This window comes from Anguilla anguilla, chromosome 9, assembly GCF_013347855.1.
Source record: "Anguilla anguilla isolate fAngAng1 chromosome 9, fAngAng1.pri, whole genome shotgun sequence".
Classification (NCBI taxonomy): domain Eukaryota; kingdom Metazoa; phylum Chordata; class Actinopteri; order Anguilliformes; family Anguillidae; genus Anguilla; species Anguilla anguilla.
Genome location: NC_049209.1, coordinates 23,235,323 through 23,258,035, shown reverse-complemented (window position 1 = coordinate 23,258,035; position 22,713 = coordinate 23,235,323). Strand labels below are relative to the sequence as shown.

The window sequence follows — 22,713 nt, the reverse complement described above, 5'->3', positions numbered from 1 at the left end:
GCCTGTGGATTTTGATAGGTCAGATCAAAGTGAATCTGTCAAAATAAATTTTTTCTGGTGACAAGTATTTTATTTGATTTTTTTTTTTTAAGAAGAAAGAAAGAACTGATATTCACTTAAAAAGTCTACCCCCAAGCCTTTTTTTTCATGGTTTATCCCACTTGTGTTTATTTATATGATGGTTAAGAAATTAGTGATGGGCATTTTGGCTTTTTCCGGTGAGTCGGATCATTTGGCTCAGCTCCTCAATACGAGTTGGCTCTTTTTGGCACCCAAACGGTCATTCAGTAGCATTTCCATTTCCTTTTTCAGAATAAGCAAAGTTAGAGATAGTTTGACATATGATTGGGGTTTGTGCATATATATAGTTTCAGTTGTTCAATCTCAATGTCCCTTCTAATTACCGAAATAACATTGTTTTGCATTATGTCGAGTATAAAAAATATTTAGTGTAAAAACAGAAAGACGCTACTACATGTGTGCATTGAAAGTAGGGCACTTTTATGAAATACATTTAAATAAATTGCTCATTAAACACAGTGCATAGATTGAACCATTCAAAACAAATCACGTTCATAAAAACTGCAGCATAGTGGTTTCTTTGACTTTGTGTGGTTCTTGCTTCTCTTTTGATTACAGATGGAACTCATTAATTAATATGGTTATTACATAATTCCACAACATCATAAAGATAAATATATTGCGATTTAATTTGTATAATATAGTATCAAATGATGATTATTGCTGCTCAGTTCAAAAACTCACTTTTTTTGTATGTCATACATCTTTCTATCAGAATTAAAATCTGATTAATTGACTGATTTGTTTATTAATCTGTTGGGAAATTCTTTTTGCATCATGAAGTCATCAGAGGAATGCACATAACATAACCACACTTAAATTGAGTTTATTCAGTCTATTCAAGAGCACGTACTTTACATCATTATACAGTAACAAGCAGAAATACTGTCAGACCCTCAAGCTCACACTGCCTACACACAGGAGAGAGTCAAAGAAACATCTCACCATTCTTGCTAGATTGTTATTTTATATAGGCTTTGCATACAAAGAGCCGACTCATTCATGAACACCCGACACTAAAAGAAATGCATTAAATATATGTGACAGTCTGCCCTTTTTGCTACATTTTCAGTGCCACATATCTATCTCATCAATTTTTATTCAATTCTGAGCTTGAATACAACTATTACGAAGGTCACTATTATTAGTTTGCATTTGTCATTAACCCCTTAAAAACCAAAATGGCCAAATAACCTGGTCATACAGGAGATTTATTTTCCTAATTTTCCTAACCAGGAAAATGGTTTAAAATCCTCTGGAACTACACAAACCACATTCCTTCTTTTTGGCTTCAGTCAAAAGGTGTCCTTTTGGAGGGCTTCTGTGCAGAAATCCTGTTCATAATGGTTGCTTATCATATACACTAATAATCAAACCACTTGGTTTTCCCTTACTATGCCCTCTGACCTACTTGTGCTCGACTGTCAGGGGAAGGGGAGGGAGGTGGAATGAGCTGTTAGTAGTGCTGTAATTTGCATATGCATACAGTGGCTGTGTGAAATACAGAGCCTTAGGCACTACCAAAGACAGTGACATGCATTTTTACATACAGGTGCCCATTCTTGATGCACAATATTTTCAGGTGCTTCTGAAAAGGCTTTCAGCTCAATGGAAAATAATGCATTGCCTTTTTCTAGCCTATGTACAAAGAGTGGTGTCATTTGTTTTGGCTCAGGTGATTTCGTGACATAAACCCCAGTAGAGGGGTATACATATATATACATGTATGTATTAAAAAATATATATATATTTTCCAATTTCATAATTTTCTTTCTTTTGGCAATTCAACTTTGAGGTTTGGCTGCTGTCTATGTCTTGTCCAATTGGCTGCTGTCTCCATCTTGTCCAGATATGCTGGTTTTAGAGTACCTGAGGCTATGTGGTGGTTTTAGTGTCTTGTGAGTGCACTGTTCCGGTACGTTTTCTAAGTCTGTCTGTGTTATTCGACCCTTGCCACTTCCTTTTCCAAACCTTATTGCATGTAAGAACACATTTTTGTATTGCATGAAAAGGGTTGTGTATTTGAATGCAGAGACTGGGCCGCGCACACAGTGCACTCTTGACCCTAAAATGGATGCGGTGTAACTGTACTGCTGTGCTGCAGCAGGTGACTTGACTCCCCTTGCAGTTTTTTCCACGTTCTGTCACGTCCGTCCCCTCGGAGGAACTCGATTGCGCAGCGTGTCCCTGGCGGAATGACACCAGATGGCCTCCCCAGATTGATCCACCTCCTCTCCACTCCTCTCTCAACCTCCCCTGAGTTTCCTTTTCTCTCGTTTTTTTTTTTCCAATCCGTGGAATGGGCCCGCGGCACGGCGCGGCGTGGCTCTGCTCGCTCTCTGAAGTACGCCAGAGTCGGCGGAGAAGACTGTGGGCGTGACCCCAGCGTGTTCAGCCACAAAAGCACCTCCTCCCAGAATTCCAGAGTGAGGAGGTCTCCGGTGGCTTAGATTGGGTATCGGCCGCTTTCTCCTGCAGCAGACCGCCACAGCCAGTCGACAGTGAGGCTGTGACTGACGACTTTCCCTACACTCTGTGTGCCTGTGGCTATTATGTGCTAGCAAACTCACCCAGCATTATGACCAATGCACTCTCCTTCAGACAGGGGATCAGCTGGAGGGCATCGCCCTAATCCAATCTCTGGGGTACCGTGAAGTCACTGTGTTTATTTCCAATAGCAATTTTGTCATTTGCAGTGCCAGTATATGATTGAGGATGTTGGCTGTTTCACTGTAGGTGTTGTTGTAACAGTATAATGAATAATGCTTCTATCGATGACTGTACTTACTTGTGCCGTTTTCTTTATGATGTTAATTATTATACTTTATGCATTCTTGTTCTTGTAAAAACATACTTCCAGAGGAGTGGAAAGAATTGTTGCTAAGCTAATTTCATATTCATGGGGCTGAATTCAATATTTGTCCTTAACTTTGATATGAAAATATGAAGATACTGGTTCTCCCCCAGCAAACTGTGCGGGTAAGCTGAATTTGTAATGGTTGAATTGCCAAACTTGGTTGTACGCCAAAAAACATTTGCATTTATTTGTAAGTGATAGTTCAGGAAAAATGTTAATTGAATTCAGAGCATACTATGTGCTACATAATTAAATATTGAATTTTGGAGAGAGACTCACGTGGTATACAACAAGATTGACACTCAGTTTGCTACCTTATTTCGGCATGCATTGCTCAATATTTCCTCATATTTAGAGAAATATAGGTTTGTAAGTATTTCTCGGTTGTAAGTGATGGCTCAGAGTGTGCTCCAAAGGAACATCAAGGTCATTTGTTAGTCTAAGATTTTTCATCATTACAGTTCATTGACAAAAAAATTAAATAAAATTGTTCTCATTAGAAGATGATGATCTTACCCATGCATAAAAATAAAAAGAAATTCATGAAAAAGGAAAATATTATGCAGCTCATATTCTGTAACTAGATTATTTTTTAAATGATTTCCACTTTAAATAAGAAAAATGGGAGCCATACAAGAAAGCTTAGCTCATAAGATTTTCATCTGATTCAAGGTGAAACAGAAATGCATCAAAATTAAGTTAAATAATGTCCTGTCTAAGAGTTACATATTTGGGCATTGTGTCACAAATATTTTTTTGGTCATAAGAACACAATCTCAGTTTTATCTAGGTCAATAAGCAGCAAACTGGCTGTCATCCAGTTTTTAAACATTATTATTATTATTTTATTATTATTATTATTATTATTATTATTATTATTATTATTGTTGTTGTTGTTGTTGTTATTACCTGTAGATCTTCAAGTACCTTCGTTGCTGCATAGAGTTATGTTATCTGAGAAGGAATTTAAATTTTTTTCTTGCCAGTAAACAATATCTGCAAGTGGTTGCATATTTAATGAGAAAAACATCTCAGCTCCCAGAGCCTTCAAATGCAGATAATAAATATAATTCTCAGAAATGGAGAGAGTAAAGTTTTTGTTTACAGCATTTATCTTGAGGATACTCTGAGTTATACATCCCATTTAGAAGCAGATGCTCGCCTGTTCTGACATTATTTGTGGTGGTGTGGTCAGTCTTGGATGTCTCAAGAGAGAATTGCATGCTCTTTTTATGACCTTGTATTAGCTTCTGCATTTTTTTCTTCTGTAATTTCCATAAGTGCTTGAAGTCATCTTAAAGCAACTGAGGCAAATACACAGCAATGGTTTGTTTATTCTCCCACATTGCCAGAGAGAGAGAGAGAGAGAGAGAGAGAGAGAGAGAAAGAAAGAAAGAAAGAAACCTTGTAGAAATTTTGTAGGGCCAAAGAAGCAATAGACCAATACATTTTTTTAAAGTAAACCATGACTTTTATAATCAGTACGGCCATGGTTTAAATTATTTAAGTACACCATTTTTGAAAACTGAAAATGAAAGCTATGAAAAGCATTCAGGGTTGCTGCCTTTCAGTAAAACTCTGGTTCGCAGCTGGATTCAGAACTCGCTGCTGGGGAAGGGTATCAAGGCTGTTTTAAGACTGGATGGTTTCCGGGGGCATTCTCTCCTGATGCTCGTCATCAGGTGAGCGGAGCCCTAGAATGACTTCTCTCATTAGCGAATGCTCCCAGGTGTGAGCTGTTGTCTCTCCAAACTCACCAAAGTGAATACATGTGCATTTTAGTCCTGTCACTGTGAGCACCTGGGGATCTTGGAAGAAAAAGGAGAAGAAAAAAATTCCGCCTTTTGTGTTCTTTGATGGTGATGTTCAATGCAAGATGGGTTTTTTTTTATTTCATTGTTCTTACACCTTTTTTTCCGCCTTGAATTTGTCAGTGCGTTTGAGCATTCTTTTCAGAGACACTTTTTTTTTTTCTTTATTGAGTATTGAAGTTGAATATATGAGGCCAATTATTTTATACAGAAAATTATATAAACATTATTGTTCGGTTTCTCATCTACAGACTCTTGCCTGATTTCTTCCCATCAATGAGTATTCTTTTGGGTGTTTTCATTTTCCATTTTCATTAAATTTTTGTTTGGATTAGCCTTGGCTCATCTTTCAGGAGTTCTTAAAAACAAAATATTCAAAAAGCAAACAAAAAAATTTAAACAACATGCAAATCACATTATTTACACTTAATTAAAATTTTATTTGACATGTTTCTTGGTTAAGGTTGTTCATTACTCCAAAACACTCTTTTATCCAGTTTTAGCCTTAGTCTTGGTGGTATATATTCTCCTTTGCCTCTATTTATCATGTTCAGTGGTGACTGTTTTTCCTTGACAAAATTAAGAGTATGTGTCAACTAGATGGCCTTTTAGTAAGATGCACTAATATGTAATAATTTGAAAGAATTGTTAATAGACCATTCTGATCTAAATGGCCACCCAAGAGTGCTATGTATATCAATGGAGGATGACTTGTATCCACATTGATAAACCATTCTGGCTACCTGGCTTGAACTGACTGTGGACGCGTACAATTCCTCCAGATTACAGAACAACATTTCACTTGGCTATTGTATGAATAATTTTGGCCTGAGAAACTGTTAATGTACCACACATTGTCACTTGTTGAGACAGAACCACGTCACACATGTACTGAGCTGCACACTTTACTGAATGAGAATAGGATCAAAATCATTTTTGTGAAATAACATTGCAATCGTCAAATCAACAGTAACTATTTAACTAACCATGATTTAATGGCCAACAGATCAATTGCTACGCTGAAATCAAACTACATTATTTCAATTAGCACTGCGGTTGTTGAATGATCTTTACAGTGAACAGTTTTAAATTTATTATGCGCAATAACAAAAGATAACAATTTGTTGTGTGAAACAGTAGACCAATTAGTCTACTACACTTACGTCATACAATTCTTGAAAGGATAGTAATTATACTTAAAATCCTTTAAAGAGTCTTATGATGGGAGAGTAGTAAGTTACTGTTTCACACAACATGTTGTTATCTTTTAATATTGGGCACAGTTTCACTTTTTTCAAGTCCTTTAGGAATATTCTTTGACACAGTGACAAATTAAACAAGTATCTAATTGGAGCTGCAATACAAAGAGCAGTAGGCTTAAGAAACTTGTCATCAATTAGATCGAGCCCAGATGACACGTTCTCATGTAAACCCACCAACATGGTTAACACTTCCTCCTTAGAGTAACTGAAATAAAAAAATAAGGGTTCACTGGCACTTAGTGCTACTATCTACTGTGTGTGGACAAAGAGTATGCCCAACACCCAAATGCTTTGCAAGTATCTAAGTTACTGCAAGAATGCACTGCATAACTCTTTATGTGTATGTGACATGAAATGATCAACAGCAGCTAAGACTGTGCATATGCCTTCATGTAAATCTTTTCCCTTCTTTCACTTTTTTCCTCCAATATTTTATAAAGGTACTATAATGCATTAGTAAAGACATTTAAATTGGATACATTACAACAATGGTCTAAATCTCTCTGTTGGCCCATTATCTTCCTAGCTATGAATTGGAACATGATCCCAATGTTTTGATTGTGGTTATTTTTTTCCTCTTTAATTAAAAAAATGGGATGTATGCCTAGAACCTGTGTTCATTAGCTTCATTCTGCACTGATATGTGTTTGGACATCAATGTTAAATGTGTGATGGAAGTGTCTGATACTTCCTGGTTACTTTTTTGGCCCGTTGTCATTTCAACTGAGAATGAACTTTAAGATCTTTTTCCCTCCAATCTTCCCCTAAAGAGTTGTGTTCTTTGGTTGTTCAGTACATCATTCTGAATTATAATTAAAGGAAAACTAAAGTAAACAAGACTAGGCAGGCCTTGTTGAGCCAGACTCTGTGTACTGCCAGGGGAAACAGTCTCCCAGAAGCTGAAGCTTTTGATTTTCTGGCCATAAATGGTACTGGACTCTTGTTTTCCCACAGGTTCCAGAAGACACTTTCTCCCCATTGAGAGTCAATGAGACCGAGACCTAAATTGGGCAATCAATTCTGTCCAATATAATGTTTTAAACATAAGAAGTCATGGCCCTAGATGTAACTTCTACTTTGCCAAATGTCTGTGCTTGCACTGATTTAAACAACACAGCTCATGTTGGCCCACACCCCTGTGCTCAGCAGATGAAAAGTTTTCAGCAAACATCTTTTTTTAACTGAGCCCATCTCATTTTCATCCAGCAGATAGCTAGTCCAGTTCTCAACCAGCCTATAATGTCATCCTTTTGGATGACTGAGAGAGTGGCTTTACTTGCTGACCTGTGGAACAAAAAACCCAAATTTGATTCTTAGCATGATATCACTGATGGAAATATATATTTTAAGTTGCCTATTTCTTTTGCTGATATTTGCCGTTTTGCTATCCAAATGTTCCTCTTTGATTTCCAGTGCCTTTGACCATTCTGAAATATTCTTGTACGCAATAACAGTAGACTTCTTGCGTTTAATGGCAGTTTGCAAAGAAGCATAGGTGCATTCCGCCACCTACCGGACGGGAGTGTGCTAGCCATGCATGCGCATTTCAACAATGGGAGTGAGTCAGTCGGTCACTCACTCAGTTACGGACAACGACTGACCTTGGCAGGCCCGCAGGTTCCGGCAAAAAAAATAAATTAAAAAAGAGAGAGAGAGATACAAAATCATGCCTAGGAGCTGACGCTATACAAATAAAGTTTGAATTTGAATTGAATTCTGACTGGGTGAAATACAGGTTTATATGTTATTAATGTGTTTTTTTTGTTGACCCTTGAATGACACATACAGTGATGCATGTTCTCCTCCTTCCTATCAACCCAAGGTCTTGTTTCGGAAGACGAGTACTTGGAGATCCCATCCATCTCCAGGCAGCGGGCCGGGACGTATGAGTGCACCGCGGTCAACGAGGTGTCCGCAGATGTGCAGACGGTCGTATTAACCGTCAACTGTGAGTCCCTTCCTCGCGCCGTTCATCCCGGCTCTGCCGCTTTGGTGCTTTTGCCAAGAATAGCTGGTTTATAGCTCTGGCTTATATACCCATAGTGCTCTCATGAAATAGGATGTGTGAAATATGGACATGCCTGGCTGTCAGATATTGGTATGGCAGGTATTCCAGTCAGACAGTGATGGTAGTTAATGGAACTGAATCGCATGGTGTAATGTGCTGAATAAAGGCGTGTGTAGTGTTTCATTTCAGTTTGGTGCCATTTGTCTGTAGTATAATACTTGCAAGTGTCATGCTTTTCGACGTGATTGCAAATAAAATATGTGGAGTACCCAGCAGCTAGTTTTCAATCTGTGAAGCGTATTTAAAATACACACTGTCAACCGTCTATTTCAAGCACAAGGAGTTGCATTCAGTTGAGCTGTGAAATTTACAGTTGTACATATTATAGTGTATTAGATTTTTTCCCCTTTGTTTTTACCCAAAATTATATGATTGAGCTGTTTTAGTTGCAGAAGCTGTTGGCAAGCAATATTGTGGTGTTTATTTCAAGCTTTGCAGCTGAAGATTGTGTATGTCAGTGGACAGAAAAAGAAAGATTAGAGGATTACCACTAGAGGTCAGACTAAACGATGTGTTATCTGGGCCAGTGAGATGGTTTGAAGGAAATAAAATTGATTCAGTAACAATCTCAAAGCTCTTTTCAGCTTTGCTTAAAACGAAGTGCAACAAAAGATTTTGAACAAAAGTGAAAATGACTTCCTGTTTTGGCTTATCATTTATTTATGGTTTTATTTTATAGATTTAATAACGAATGTTTAAAAGAATACAAAATCGAAATGAAAATGAATTAAAAGGAGAGCGGGGGAAAGAAACTCACTGTGGAGTAGATGAGCCTTGTCTACGTCCGTCAGTGTTTTTCTTTCTGCCTGCTCCCGTATCTTCAAACCGGATATGTATTTTAAATGCTTAGTTTGATTTGCTTTTATAAGCAGTGCCCGTGATGCGTGCATGAGCCTCTCTCACCTGCTGGTCTTAGTAGAGCTTGTCTTGTGCTGCAGACCCCCCATCTGTGACAGAGGGCAGAGACATCGGAGTCTCTCTCAGCCAGCGCGGGGTCCTTCAGTGTGAGGCCGATGCTGTGCCCGAGGCTGATTTCGAGTGGTACCGAGATGACAGAAGGTAACCCTTTTGATGTATTTTAAATTACAGGATTTTGTTTTTATTTTTGATCTGCAGGTGTTTGGTCTTGACCAAGTCTTATAATGAGGAAAATGGGGGGGGAAAATTCTTGTTACAGCTAACCAATCCAACTAAAAAAAAGAAAAAAATCTTAAAGTTGCTGTCTGGTGTGAAAATGCGATTTTCTTGCCAATGATAATCTTCTCGTAGTCTCAAACTGCTATTTGTAAATTAATTTTGTTTCCACAGTGCATTTTGTAGGCAAATGTTTGTGCAACAATGAAAAAATAAGCCTTATTAGAATGGTTGGACAAGCAAGCATGTGTACACCAGCCCATAAAGTCTGCTATGAGTTAAGGAATTGCTATGCATGCCTGTCTATATAAATTGGTGGGAACTTTTCCTTGAATTTTAACCAATGAACCTCTGACTTGAGAGGAACATTAGGGCACATGGAAGCTCAAGGTGTTGACTGCAGCCTGAACAAATATAGCAAAATTGGTAACTGGAGTCTGTACCAGATGATTATTGGCTTAAATCCTGGTCATCCTCCAAGCCTTTTTAAATGATAATTTAGATTGTGAAATGGAATGTGTCACAGGCTCTTCAGCGACTTGGACGGCATTGATATCAAAGAAGATGGCATGGTGTCGATGCTGACATTCTTCAACGTGTCCGAAGTGGACTATGGCAACTACACCTGCGTCGCTATCAACAAACTGGGCAGCGCGAACACCAGCATGGTTCTGTACGGTGAGTATAGGCAGTATAGACCTTATCCTGTTTTCCACCCCTACAGGAGCCCTGTGTGAAATGAGTCCTACCTGACTGCGTGCGGTACTACGTTGAATAAGTATGTGATGAACAGACCTTTAATTCAGTCATATTGCAAATGAACAGATGATTTAGACAATTACCATGCTTGTCCTCGCCCATGTACAGAAGATTGGAAGTGAGTCTTTTCACAATTGAGGAGGTCCTTCAGTGATCTCGCACTGAAGTGCACTGTAAGGGCCGGTGCTGTAAATGGAACCTGCCGCTCCTAACACTGTTTAAGACCGTTAACAGTAACTCCGCTCACGTCACGGTTTATGCCTAACGTTGCTCCTGACTCGATGAGAGCTCATCTGCTTTCAAGCTCACTTGTTTGCACCGCTCACAATGGTGTACTGTCAATGATTTTTTGCATCTGTTTTTTTTGTGTCATTTTGCTTTGTTCTGTTTTATTTTTCTGGTGTAGAAGTTAATGAGCCCACTAGCTCGACACTATTGCAAGGTCAGTACTGTGCATGAGCTTGTCAGCAATTGCTGTAATTACTCCTCTAACAGAAATGTTCCGACATGCATGCGAAACAACCTTGCCATTTTCAGACTGACCACATTCTGACAAACTGTTCCAAAAACATCAGTGCTGCCCTTATAACAGTACCAATACGGCATGAAACAATGCAATATAATGGCATGCTTTCTGTCAACATTTGACCTTTGACATACGAATACATGCAATGTTAATGTGTTGGTTTTGTGTGATCATTTTGGCCATCGCTGAATCCATCAAACTGTGTTTTGACGATAGAAACAAAACAATTAACACTTGCATATATTTCTCAAAGTTAATGATACAAATACATTGAATCTAAGCCAAGGTCTTGCACTCAAAAGGGACTGGCACTTCCCCAGGTCACTCTAATGGAATTTAATTGCCAGACGGTCGTTGGACTGCTGTGCTACAGTATTGAAGCATCATTAGCATTCAAAAATAAAAAGAAAACATCCCCATTCCTTTTATTCATGAGAAAATTCTATTTAGTTTTGAAGCATGTTATTAGCACAGCCGGAAGTACATTACCTCTACTTGTTCTCGCAGTTTTGCCAATTACAAGACATGCTCCTCTCTCATCCCACCACTTTAAAGGGTTGCATGGTGACTCAGAATGGAAATGGTAAACAAAGGCTCAGTTTAGATTTTGCTAACAGCCAGTTTGCTTTCTCTTAACCCTCCCTTTGCATGACATGATGCGGCCTCACTGATTTTGCATGCACTGACATCTGCATGTAAGTAACTGTCATAGCATTACCCTGTGCTGTCACAAGTGCGTCTTGCGGTGTTCTGGTTTACTGTTCAGTGTACTGGTAGAAAGGTTGTTGTTTCTGTGTTTTTTCTCTGTGCATGCACGTACAATGTAGATGCTTACATGGTGCTAATTGTCGTCTGTCACTGTTGTTCCTGTTGTATAAATGATTGTGGGAAACACACTGGGGGCCTATTTACGTACTTTTGCTTATAACCAATGTGCTGAAAAACGTTGTTGTCCAAGATCATAACAGATGTCCAAACATGGAAGTAATGCCTTTTATGTTGTTTTTTTTTCTTATGTATATTGTCCCTTTTAACATGGCATTGAACATGTTATTCACGTGGAGGATTTTAAAGTAAGCAAAACAGCATGCGTTAACTATGTCCTCTCTTGGGATTCCTTAATTACTTTGATTTTGATTGTGGGGAAACCGCTATTATTTTAATTATCCTTCTGCACGATTTAGTATAATCTGCTGTGGCAGTGTAATTGGATAGCTCTCCCAAAAGAAACCGTATTGAATTCTGGAAAATCTAAGGGAAATTAGACATTATTGTATTACAGGCGTCAAAGAAACCCCTTAACATATTGTCCCTGACTCAACAATGCTCTTGTTACAAAATAGTTTTATGAATCATGCATTGCAATACAGTACTGTACAGAAAATGTAATATATAAAATACACATAACAACTGCATATGTGCTTTGAGGCTCATCCAATAACAATAAAAAAAAGGCTGCACAATGTACAATGTGCTCCATAATGTTTGGGACAAAGACACATTTTTTCGTGATTTGCCTCTATATTCTTATACAATACAATTTGAAATTTGAAATCATACAATTCACGCATGGTTAAAGTGTAGATTCTCAGTTTTGTTAAAGGGAATTTGTATGCATTTTAGTTTCACCATGTATAAATTACAGCACTTTTTATACATTGTCCCTCAGGGCACCATAATGTTTGGGACAAATGGCTTTACAGGTATTTCTGGTTTGTCAAGTGTGTTCAATTGCTTCCTTGTTACAGAAGTGCTTTCAGTATCCACCATTGATTCTATGCTTTTGATTGCCTTTGGAATCTGTTATTGCCGTTTCTCAACGTGAAGACCAAAGTTGTGCCAGTGAAAGTTAAGTAAGTCATTATGAGGCTGAGAAATACAAAATAAATACATAAATGGATTTATGAATAAATGAAGAATTCTCACCATAATGAAGAAAAACCCTCAAACACCTGTCTGACCGATTGATAACACTCTTCAGGAGGCAGGCATGCATGTGTCAGTGACTACTGTCTGCAGTAGACTCCACACTGAACTACAGAGGCTACAAAACAGGATGGCCTGGTTATAGTTTGCTAAAAAGTACCTAAAAGCCCACAGAGTTCTGAAAAAATGTCTTGCGGACAGATGAGACCAAAACTTACTTGTATCAGAGTGATAGCAAGAGCAAAGTATGGAGGCCAAAAGGAACTGCCCAAGATCCAAAGCACCTCATCTGTGATACATGGTGGTGGGGGTTTTATGGTTTGGGCATGTATGGCTGCCGCAGGTACTAGCTCACTTGTCTACATAGATGATATAACTACTAATAGCAGCAGCAGAATGAATTCTGAATTGCACAGAACCATCTTATCTACTCAAGTTTAACCAAATACCTTCAAACTCATTGGATGGCGCAAGACCATGATCCCAAACATACAGGTAAAGCAACAAAGCACTTTAGCCACATGTGAATTGTTTGATTACAAATCTAAAATTGTGGAGAAAGCCAAATCAAGAAAAAATGACTTTGTCCCAAACATAGAGCATGTGAATCAAAGGCTCACTGTTTTTTTTTCCATTAAAATTGTATTTCCTATCCACATGTTAACGTATAACTTAACAGGATTAAAAACACAGTAAACATATCGCATTATTCTTTTCCATGAATGCACATGAAATGGTGTCTGAGGTACTACTAATTCACTACTTGGGCACCACAACCATCCGCCTAATGCAAGAAGTCTTCGAATGCTCTGAGACCGTATTCCTCAAGCGATTCTATATGAAATCATGCGACATATAACTGTTGTAATTAAAGGCACATTCATTATCACATGATAATGGATATACTGAAATTATTTCACAGCATTAGAATTGCTAAAATAATTGCTACAAATGGTTCTAGCTGAAACAATCAAAAAATTTGACACACATAGTTAATATTGTGTTTTTGTCTATTAATTACCGTTTCCAACAGGAGCTGGATTTAAATTCATGGCATAAATGTATCAACACCCTGGTTGAATTCTCTTAAGCTGTGACTCTTAGCGACAGCCCCTTAATATTACAAAATTAAATGGCGAGCTGAGCAGGTGCTTCTGAGCTGTCATCTTGCTTGTGTAGCTCTTTAAATACAGCAGTAAGCACTTCCACTACTAGTTGTGTTTGAATCGTACAGTACCACTCTTTCTTGTGTTACCATGTCGTTACGGGACACAACGTCCATTTCTTTTGCAGCCTTTTCACCGACGACTGACAAAACAGTCTTTTCTGAAGGTAAAACTTGTCTTTTGTATGTGAGTATGTAGTTGCCTATCTGAACAATTCTCAGGCAAAACTCAAGGCTTTCAGTGGCTTAGTCCATTGAATGTGTAGTCACATAAAAATAATTAAAATTAGTGAAGCAGACTGTATTTATGGTAGCAGGTGCATTTAGCCTAGAAGCCATTATTAAAGAGAACGTGCTACATGTTTGCTTAATGTGCAACATATTTTTATTCAGGATATAACTCTTCTCATATGATTTAATTAATTTTTTAAAACATTAAGTACCACTGTGTACTTAAGTCTGTGTTATATGATGTAACTGCCATTCTTTCTAAATTATGGCTTAATAAAGTATTTTAAAAATATGAAGTTAACACTTTAAGCATACATGAGAAAATATTGTGCTTTATAAGAGTGTGCAAAGTGTCAGAGACATGCATGATTTCATTGTAAATCCATAGATTAGGGATTAAGCAGTGCCTCTGGAAAGGGGACTGATGCTTGGAAGGTGCTGGAGAACAGGGGAAGTAGTGACTCCCCCAAACAAAAATACATATGCCTATTCTAAATCATAATTTTTTTATTGTGCCAATGGAACCATATGCAGAGCTGTTGTTGTTAATGTATTTTGTCCACTGTATGAAGTTGGGCAGAATCACAATTTCATTAAAATGATTCTGATGTGCCTGCTTTTGAAGCTACCAAGCTTTATTCTGATGATGCCCTGTGCCACCGATTAGCACGTTGAACGCTTTTTTTGGGACGATTTTCAGCATAACTAAAATTCGAACACCCCTTGTCAGATTGCATGTTTTGTTGAACCTCTAAATGAAAATAAGTTAATATAACCTCTGCAGGGTACTTAAACATGACATATCTCTGCTAATTTTAATGCACAGTAACATTTTATTTGCTGAATTTAACATTTTGAAAGAAAAAGAATATAGTTAATTTGGCATTTGCAAAAGCTTCCCTTCTAGTTGATCCGCTAATACTTTTGTTTTTAAAGATCTCCAAACATGATTGACCTGTTAGGCCTTAAATTAAGCCAGGTGAAGACAATTCCACATCTTAATACATAATCTGACTCTTCTAACATATCTCAGTATTGTTTTACTCTCAGTAACTATGGGCTCCTCTAAGCAGCTGACTAAGGACTTGAAAAAACTAAAAGGTAATTTCCTCTTGAAAGGCAAGGCAATGCTATAAGACGATATCTAAATGCTTCCAGTTTGGAATTTCCACTGTCTGAAACATCATTAAGAAATTGAAGTTAAGGGGAACTGTTGGAGGCAAGATCTGGAAGACAGAGAAAAATCTTTAAAAGAACTGCTCATAGACTGGTCAGGTATGCAAAGCCAACCCACAAATCACTGCAGATGACCCCCACTAAAGGTTCAGCTGACACTGGAGTAGTGGGGCACTGGTCTATTATGCATTACTACAACAAAAATGATCTGCAGAGTGAACTGAATTAAATGTACTGAAGAGTCGTCAGAAGGAAACCTTCTGATCTCATCACAAAGCTCAACATCTTAACTATCCAACACAAGGCTGTTAATTTACAGTAAATGACTAGCCTACCAGTTGTAGTCCTTTTATAGTAAGCTTCACAGTAATTTACCATTAACCCATTCGCAGTAATGTACTGTAACAAATTCCCAGTAAATTAGAATTAAATGACTACTGTATACTGTGATTTCACAGTAAATGAGACCGTGGATTACTGTCATATAGCTGTATGCTACTGGAGAATTAAAGTAATCATCTGTGTCTAAATTACCTGTATTTCACAAATCGACTGTTAAAGTAATGCAACTCAGTAGCCTATATCACTGGAGATGACACTTAATATTGTTAAATACTGTAAATTTGACCATTTAACATCATTTTTATTATTATTATTAATAATAATAATAATAATAATAATAATAATAATAATAATAATAATAAAAATAAATAATTGCCTTTTTATAACGCTTTTCTCACATTCAAAGTGCTTTATAGTGATGAGGGGGAAACTCGCTTCAACCACCACCAATGTGTAGTACCCACCTGGGTGATGCATGGCAACCATTTTGCACCAGAACGCTCACTACAGATCAGCTAAGGTGCAGAGGGAGTGAACAAACAACATGCAGATATAAAAAGTCCAATGTAAACACAATATAGAGTCCATTCAGAAAATTATGTCTACACTGACATTCACTCAGAATCAACTAGTTTTCTCAGAAAAGTTGCTCTAACTCTCTGGGTGAAGCCTACCATCTTTGATTTTGATCTTTGAGCCCCTCTCTGGGTTGATGTCCAAGAAGCACCTGTAAACAAAAAGCCAAGACAAAAGCTTTCAGTTCCATAGACGTTGTTGGCATTGTTTCTCCAAGGTACCATGCAATAATGACTCTTTTACTTCAAACACTGAATACAACAAAGAAAATGACTGTGCCAAGTGAGATTGATGCCACATTTATTTCATCACACAACAACACAGCCAGATAAACATGGCTCGTCAGAAGCATTGCAGTTGTAAATCACTCAATTATACTGACAAGTTGGTTAATAATTTGAGTATTAAATAATGTTAAATCACACAATGACATCTGCTATTTAAAAAAATCTATTAAATTCAGAAAATCAAAAGTAATTGTGCATCAAGATTTACACAAATATGTCTTATGTGAGTTCCCTGCCGAGGTTGTGTTAACTTATTTTTTATAAGATCAATAAAACATGCAATTTGGCAGGGGGTGCCTATGCCATTTCATACCACTGTACATACCAGCAATGCACAGAATTATTTTACATGCAATAAAAATCTGCCTACCCAGTCTATAGTTTTGTTCTAAAATGTATTGGTTTTGGAATGTTGTATCCACGCACCACCCAAAAGAATTTCTGTAAATCCAATATCCCACAGGAAAAAAAGGGAGTCATTTAAGTTGGTTTATGATCACTTTGCAAAGTAGCACCTGCGAGAAGGTGTTACAGTACGTCCACATTGTAGTAACCTTCAAATTCACGCTTAGCACACAGCAAGTTTCTTAGCCTTTAACCCCAGTCTGTAAGCTGCAACCGTGCCCCTGTCTCTGAACTCTTCACCACAGCTGCTCTAAATCCCCGCAGAAGCTGATCAACTTGTCTGCACAAAAGATGCAATTAGGGCTGACCTCAACTGTTTGACTGGTCAAGGACTTATTCTACTGTGGGATGGTCGTGTGAGACTGCTCTGCACCGGCACACTAGTGACACCGAAAAGAGGCTGCCTCTAAAGCGCCTCCACTTGCTGCACTTTAAACCCTCACCAATAGGACCTAACTTCTACAGGCCTTAAAATAACCCTAGATCCACAATACATGCTCTGACTTTGTCTGACTGTTCATTAGAAACAAAACATAGGCCTGGATTCGGTCAATGATCAAATTTTAGGACAAATGTTGTTTCAATCCAGGCAAGAAAAGCTTGTAGATTTACAATTTGACTGCCTTTGTTCATTTTAGTAAGTTTTTTTTTGTTCATATAACCTCTCTTTTAGAAATGACATCTCCTTTAGAAATGACAGCATCTGTTTTAGAAAAGACAACTTCAAAAGACTATGCAATCTGGGGAGGTCTGTAACAAATCAACTATTATTTCTAATACCCTAAACAAATTAAACACATAATAACAGGAATGCCAACAAAAACATTAACAAATCACTAACCCATAGCAATTAACACTACTGATACTGGTGACATGCATGGTGTTTGGAGGTCTTATTGGTAGATGTTGGACTTCCTAAGAAAAATTTTAGGTCCTCTGCTTCCTCTGTCCTATTCTGCTATTCTTTAAAGTTGAGTAAACGTACTCCAGAAGTTTGGGAATGGTAGATTGAAATGAGTTGTTTTTGCTATATACTTAAGGCATTTAGATTCAAGATCAAAAGATGAATATGAGAAAAGTGTACAAAAATGTATAACCATCTTTTACTTTATGGTATTTACATGCATATATGTCTTACCATTTTACAGAAACAGCTGTGAGTTGTTGAGTGTTGAGTCTCCCCATTTTAATTAAGTTAAGGTGTTAACTGTTGCTCAGTTGTTTTCATTTGCTTGAATTGTTCACACACAAATGAGCAGTGAGTGTCCATTCTTGGTTATGGTAAATGGACTGCATTTATATAGCACTTTTATCCAAAGCGCTTTACAGTTGATGCCTCTCATTCACCCATTCACACACACACACTCACACTCACACGGTGAAAGGCTGCCATGCAAGGCACCAATCAACCAGACAACCGCTCTTACCTTCTGAGCTATGTCGTCCCCAGTTTTCATCTTTGTTTTACTCTCTATGGCAATTGTATTCGGAGTCAGAGGCATACATCACCATGTAGATGAGAGGATTAACTATTCCTGAAAAACAACTATTCTTTAAGCTGAGGGGGCAGAAGAATGCATTAAGAAGGATAGCAGAGCTGGATATATCAAGTGCAGCAGTTTGGAAAGTCTTGAAGAAAGAAACCACTGGACTGCCAATTGCAGTTGATGACAGACAAATGAGAGACAGAACTGTGAAGAAAAACCTCATAACAGTCAGTGACATCACCAGCAATCTCCAGAGGCCAGGGGTGAAAATATCACAAGCCACCATATGCAGACGACTTTGAGAACAGAATTATAGAGGCCATACTTCAAGATGCAAACCTCTCATCAGCAGCAAGAATCAAAAGCAAGGTTAGAATTCACCAAAAAATGCAGAGATGAGCCAGAAGAGTTCTGAAACTGTTTTATGAACAGATGAGACCAATATAAACCCTTACCAATGCAATGGAAAATCAAAAGTGTGGAGAAAAGAAGGAACAGCCCATGATCCAAAGCATACCACATCATCTGTGAAATATGGAGAAGGTAGTGTAATGGCCTGGGCATGTATGGCTGATTCTGGAACTGGCTCATTTGTCTTTATTGATTATGTAACAGGATGGCAGCAGTAGGATGAATTCAGAAGTCTACAGACAGATTTTGTTTGGCCATGTACGAAGAAATTTCTCCAACTTTATTGGCTGGTGCTTCATCCTGCAGCAAGCCAGTGACCCCAAACAAACTGCCTATATAACTAAAGCATACATCTATGGGGAAAATGGGAAAGTTTTGGACTGGCTAAGTCAGTCACCTGATTTAAATCCAATCCAGCATGCATTTCACTTGCTGAAGAGACTGAAGAGAGAAACCCACAGAAACAAAGCAACTGAAAGAGGTTGCAGTGAAGGCCCGGAAAGGCATTTCCATACAAGATACCAAGTGTGTCTTTTGGTTGTACACTTAATACAGTTATTAAATTTAAGGGCTATGCAACCAAATATCACACTTCATTGCTTTTCCAAACTTCTTCTTTTTTTTTTTTTTTGCTTTGATTTACTCAACAGAAAACCAGCTGTTTCTGTAAAATGATGAAACATTATATTCCATAAAATAAAGGCTGATTGTCTGTACTTTTGTCTCACATTTACCTTTTGATCTCAAATCCGAAGGTCTTACATAATAGCAAAAATAACAAATTTCTCTCTACTGTTCTCTTACATTTTGAGGGCACTGTATATGTGCATACTTATGTTTTATTTTTTCCTTTTGCTTTTCGTTTTATTACTCAAAAGTCTTCCCTCATATCTATGACCCAGAAGCTCCGTAATGTTATGCAATGACACAAAAACCTGCTTACATATTTCACTAGACTTTAATGAAGCTTAGAGAGAATACACGTACAGAGATTGCCTTGAAGGGAAAAGAGTCAGAATTGAGTAGAGACCTGAGCAAGGCTGAGAAAGGCACGAGGACAGAATGCTATCTGTCGCCCACAGGTACTTGAGCTGGTAGCTGATATCCATCTTCCGGTTTAGGCAAGGACAAAAACAATCAGGTGTGTTACATTCACACACGTCTCGCTCTCCTTGGCAGGCCCCGGAGCAGTGCAAGATGGGAACAGTGGCACCATGGGAACGCAAGCCTCGACCTGTCTACTTATTATCATCGGTCTTCAGCTGCTGCTGAAGTTTTGATGCAACAAATACTTTTCTGGTGGGGCAGGGGTGGGGTCAGGGGGTGGGCTGTTGGGGTTTGGGGGCAGTTTAATTAATTTTTTGCATCTTCTTTTCTCTCTCACTTGTGGAACCACAGACTTTTGCACCACATGTGCATGGGTTATCCTTGTCTCTGATTTCCCAAACTGTAGGGATGATGTAACATATTAACATAATTTTACAGTTTTGGAGCAAATACGATACTGCCCATTTGTTGGCTGAATATGCCCCCAATTCCTGGTCTCACAGTTTTGCTTTCTTTAATTTCCTAAGCTATTATTATATTTTATATTTCATTTGAGGTGTAATAACAATGTAATAATGATAATACTTTTTCTGGTATTTTAAGAAACCAGAATAATAGAGAGAAGAGACTTCTGACTTCTGAATCTGTCTCTCTCCTCAACATTGTAAATGATGATATTTTTAAGTGGTTTGTGCTATGCTATATTTTTAGTAATATTGATTAAATATTTTCAGAGGTAACAATATTGAAGTTGTAATTATACAGAAACTGTTACTGCTAATTGACTGAAGTTTTACTAGAAAATGAAAAAGGCTTAGGGCCTGGTACTGTTCTTGTCTGTAAATGGCACAATAACCATGAACATGGTAACATGGTAAAACAAGCTAAAAACCATATCCAATAAAAAATAAATAATCTGATTAAACAAGCAAAGATAAGATTTATAAATTGGTAATACAGTATATATGGGAGTATTTACCATTTTGCAAGCAAAGTACATCTTAACATTATGTAATGTAATTTATTGCAAGATTATTAATGTCATACATTTTGTGTTATGTTACAATGACATTATGATGAATTATGAGTGTAAATGGTCCCCTTTTTTGAGTCGATCTTACAAGTGTCACTGTATAATGGAAACTGTGTTGGTTTGTTCAGGCTTAAGAGGTCAGTTATCCTCACTGATAATGGTGCCTCATTCCTTTTAAATGCTAGTATTCACCACTTCTTCAAACGACCTGAAATTTGATCATTTTACTGTTTTAGATTTATATGTTGTTGCCATTGCAGTATAATTAATCAATTTTCTAATTTGTCGCAAACTGGACATACTTTGACTGGGAATGCATAAAGGAACAAATATAGTGAGTGGAAACGTTTGTACATGTTACTATCCAGTATTGTGTATTGACCTATTATCAGAGCGTGGATTATATTTCTATCAGGATTAAAATCAGATATGATTGTCAAAGTCATAATGTTCAAAAATGTCTTGATACACATCCCTCAAATCAAATCACAGGCTATTTGTGTTAATTGGATTCATGATATGTATGCTTGTTTTGTTTAAGCTGACTTAGTACTGTAGCTATGTCATAAAAATCCCTGACAAGCAAAACAACTATTATTCATGTTTCATTCCTAATTTTTTCATTTTTAATAGGAAAAATACCAATTCTGATTTCAGTAACATTAAGTATTATAATGATGATTATTATGATGATGATGAAGATGATGATGATGATTATTATTATTATTATTATTAATAAGGTGATGATGATGGTGAATTTGAAATGCCTTTTTCACTGAAAGTTAACTGAATACTCTGTATGTTTTCTGTAGAATTGCAATTCCTCTCCTCGTGGGACAGCCAAGCGTTTTGGGCTGTGCGTTATTTGTTGTCTTTTATTTACTATTTAAATACTTGCTGGCCAAAAAAATGTCAGCATCCAGCGCAATTCTTTTCTCAGTCATTCACCACATACCATTTACTAATAAAAAGGACAATTGTGTCGGACTTACACAGAAGCACCATCCCGTGTACACATCAGATTTTCCAGGGGAGTGACTTTCACAGCGGTGTGGGAAAATGGATCATTGACGTACTTCCTGTCAAATGTTTTGTAGTGGACTTTGACCGGCCACATGACTGGTCACATGATTGGACAGGTTAACAGCAATGCTTAGGGTAGATTCAATAAAAGTTTCCAAACCGCCAAGTTTTTTGGTTACAGATCAAACATTCGAGAGACAGACACAGACACAAAGTGACACAAAACAATTTGAGCAAGGTTTTAAGTTTCTTTTTCTTGTCTTTAATTTCTGTTTCAATAACTGTGGAGACAATAGAGCTTGTATTGTACCTACCCTATATTACTGTAAGTGGTGTGTCTGTGACAGTGTATTAAATGCATCAGAGTGCTCTATATTTCTTCATCTAGGATCAAACAAGAAATAAACTTGAAATTGGTGATCTGCCAATGCACTATAGTACCAGCCATTGAAAGATAATGTCCACCTGTTGCTGTGATCACTTCACAGACTTGATTTATTGCAGTCAACTGTACAAGAATAAATATATGCATACTGGTCCCTGGCCGCAGACAGCAAAACAGAACTTCCACTTTCAGGGTACATGGAGATGTGTGTTTGCTGTTCTCTCCAGGATAGTTAATTCCAGAATGAAGGAAAATGGCATTCCATTTGACTCCCTGTAATGTAAAGGAATCTTGGCTCATATGTATTTTCTTTATGAGATTGTGTGTTCATATTTAAAACAGATGGTAATAAAAAAAATGTTGTATCTATGTGGCCTAAGTTTGGTAATCTTCCAATGGATGTCCAATGCATGCTTTCAGCCCGTTGGTATGTGGGATATTCTCTACCTGCTATGGTGTTTGGTTCATAGTAGCGAGTGTAAATGAATTCAGTGAAATTAATGTGTGTGCGTGTGTCTGCATACGTGTGCTCATGTTTGCAGGTTTTTTTTTTAATTTACACAATATCATGAGGCCAGTGGTTGTTGGAATAAAAGTCTGTACCAATTAACACTTCCAAATCTGAATAATAGTAGATTTCTCTTTTAGATTGTTTCAAATGAATAGCGTAAGTGGTGGTTTTAATGAACAGTGTAAGTGGTGTCACTGTTCCTAGAGAACC

At 37.5% G+C, this 22,713-nt stretch overlaps 1 protein-coding gene across 23 annotated transcripts in view; it reads left to right on the top strand.

Moving 5' to 3' along the window:
• Positions 1–22,361, top strand: part of ntm (neurotrimin) — a 326,344-nt gene extending 303,983 nt beyond the window's left edge. For 2 of the 23 annotated variants that reach the window (XM_035434122.1, XM_035434119.1), the window contains 7 exons: positions 7,834–7,959; positions 9,018–9,138; positions 9,740–9,891; positions 10,379–10,414; positions 11,006–11,081; positions 11,548–11,571; positions 19,684–22,361. In XM_035434122.1, coding sequence (XP_035290013.1) covers positions 7,834–7,959; positions 9,018–9,138; positions 9,740–9,891; positions 10,379–10,414; positions 11,006–11,081; positions 11,548–11,571; positions 19,684–19,861 — 713 coding nt within the window. In that variant the 3' untranslated portion in view covers positions 19,862–22,361. Of the gene's footprint in view, positions 1–7,833; positions 7,960–9,017; positions 9,139–9,739; positions 9,892–10,378; positions 10,415–11,005; positions 11,082–11,547; positions 11,572–13,717; positions 13,757–17,279; positions 17,355–19,683 lie in introns of those variants that run through there. The other 21 variants (XR_004766986.1, XR_004766985.1, XR_004766988.1 and 18 more) reach the window with 21 other exon arrangements.
• Positions 22,362–22,713: the final 352 nt, after the last annotated feature.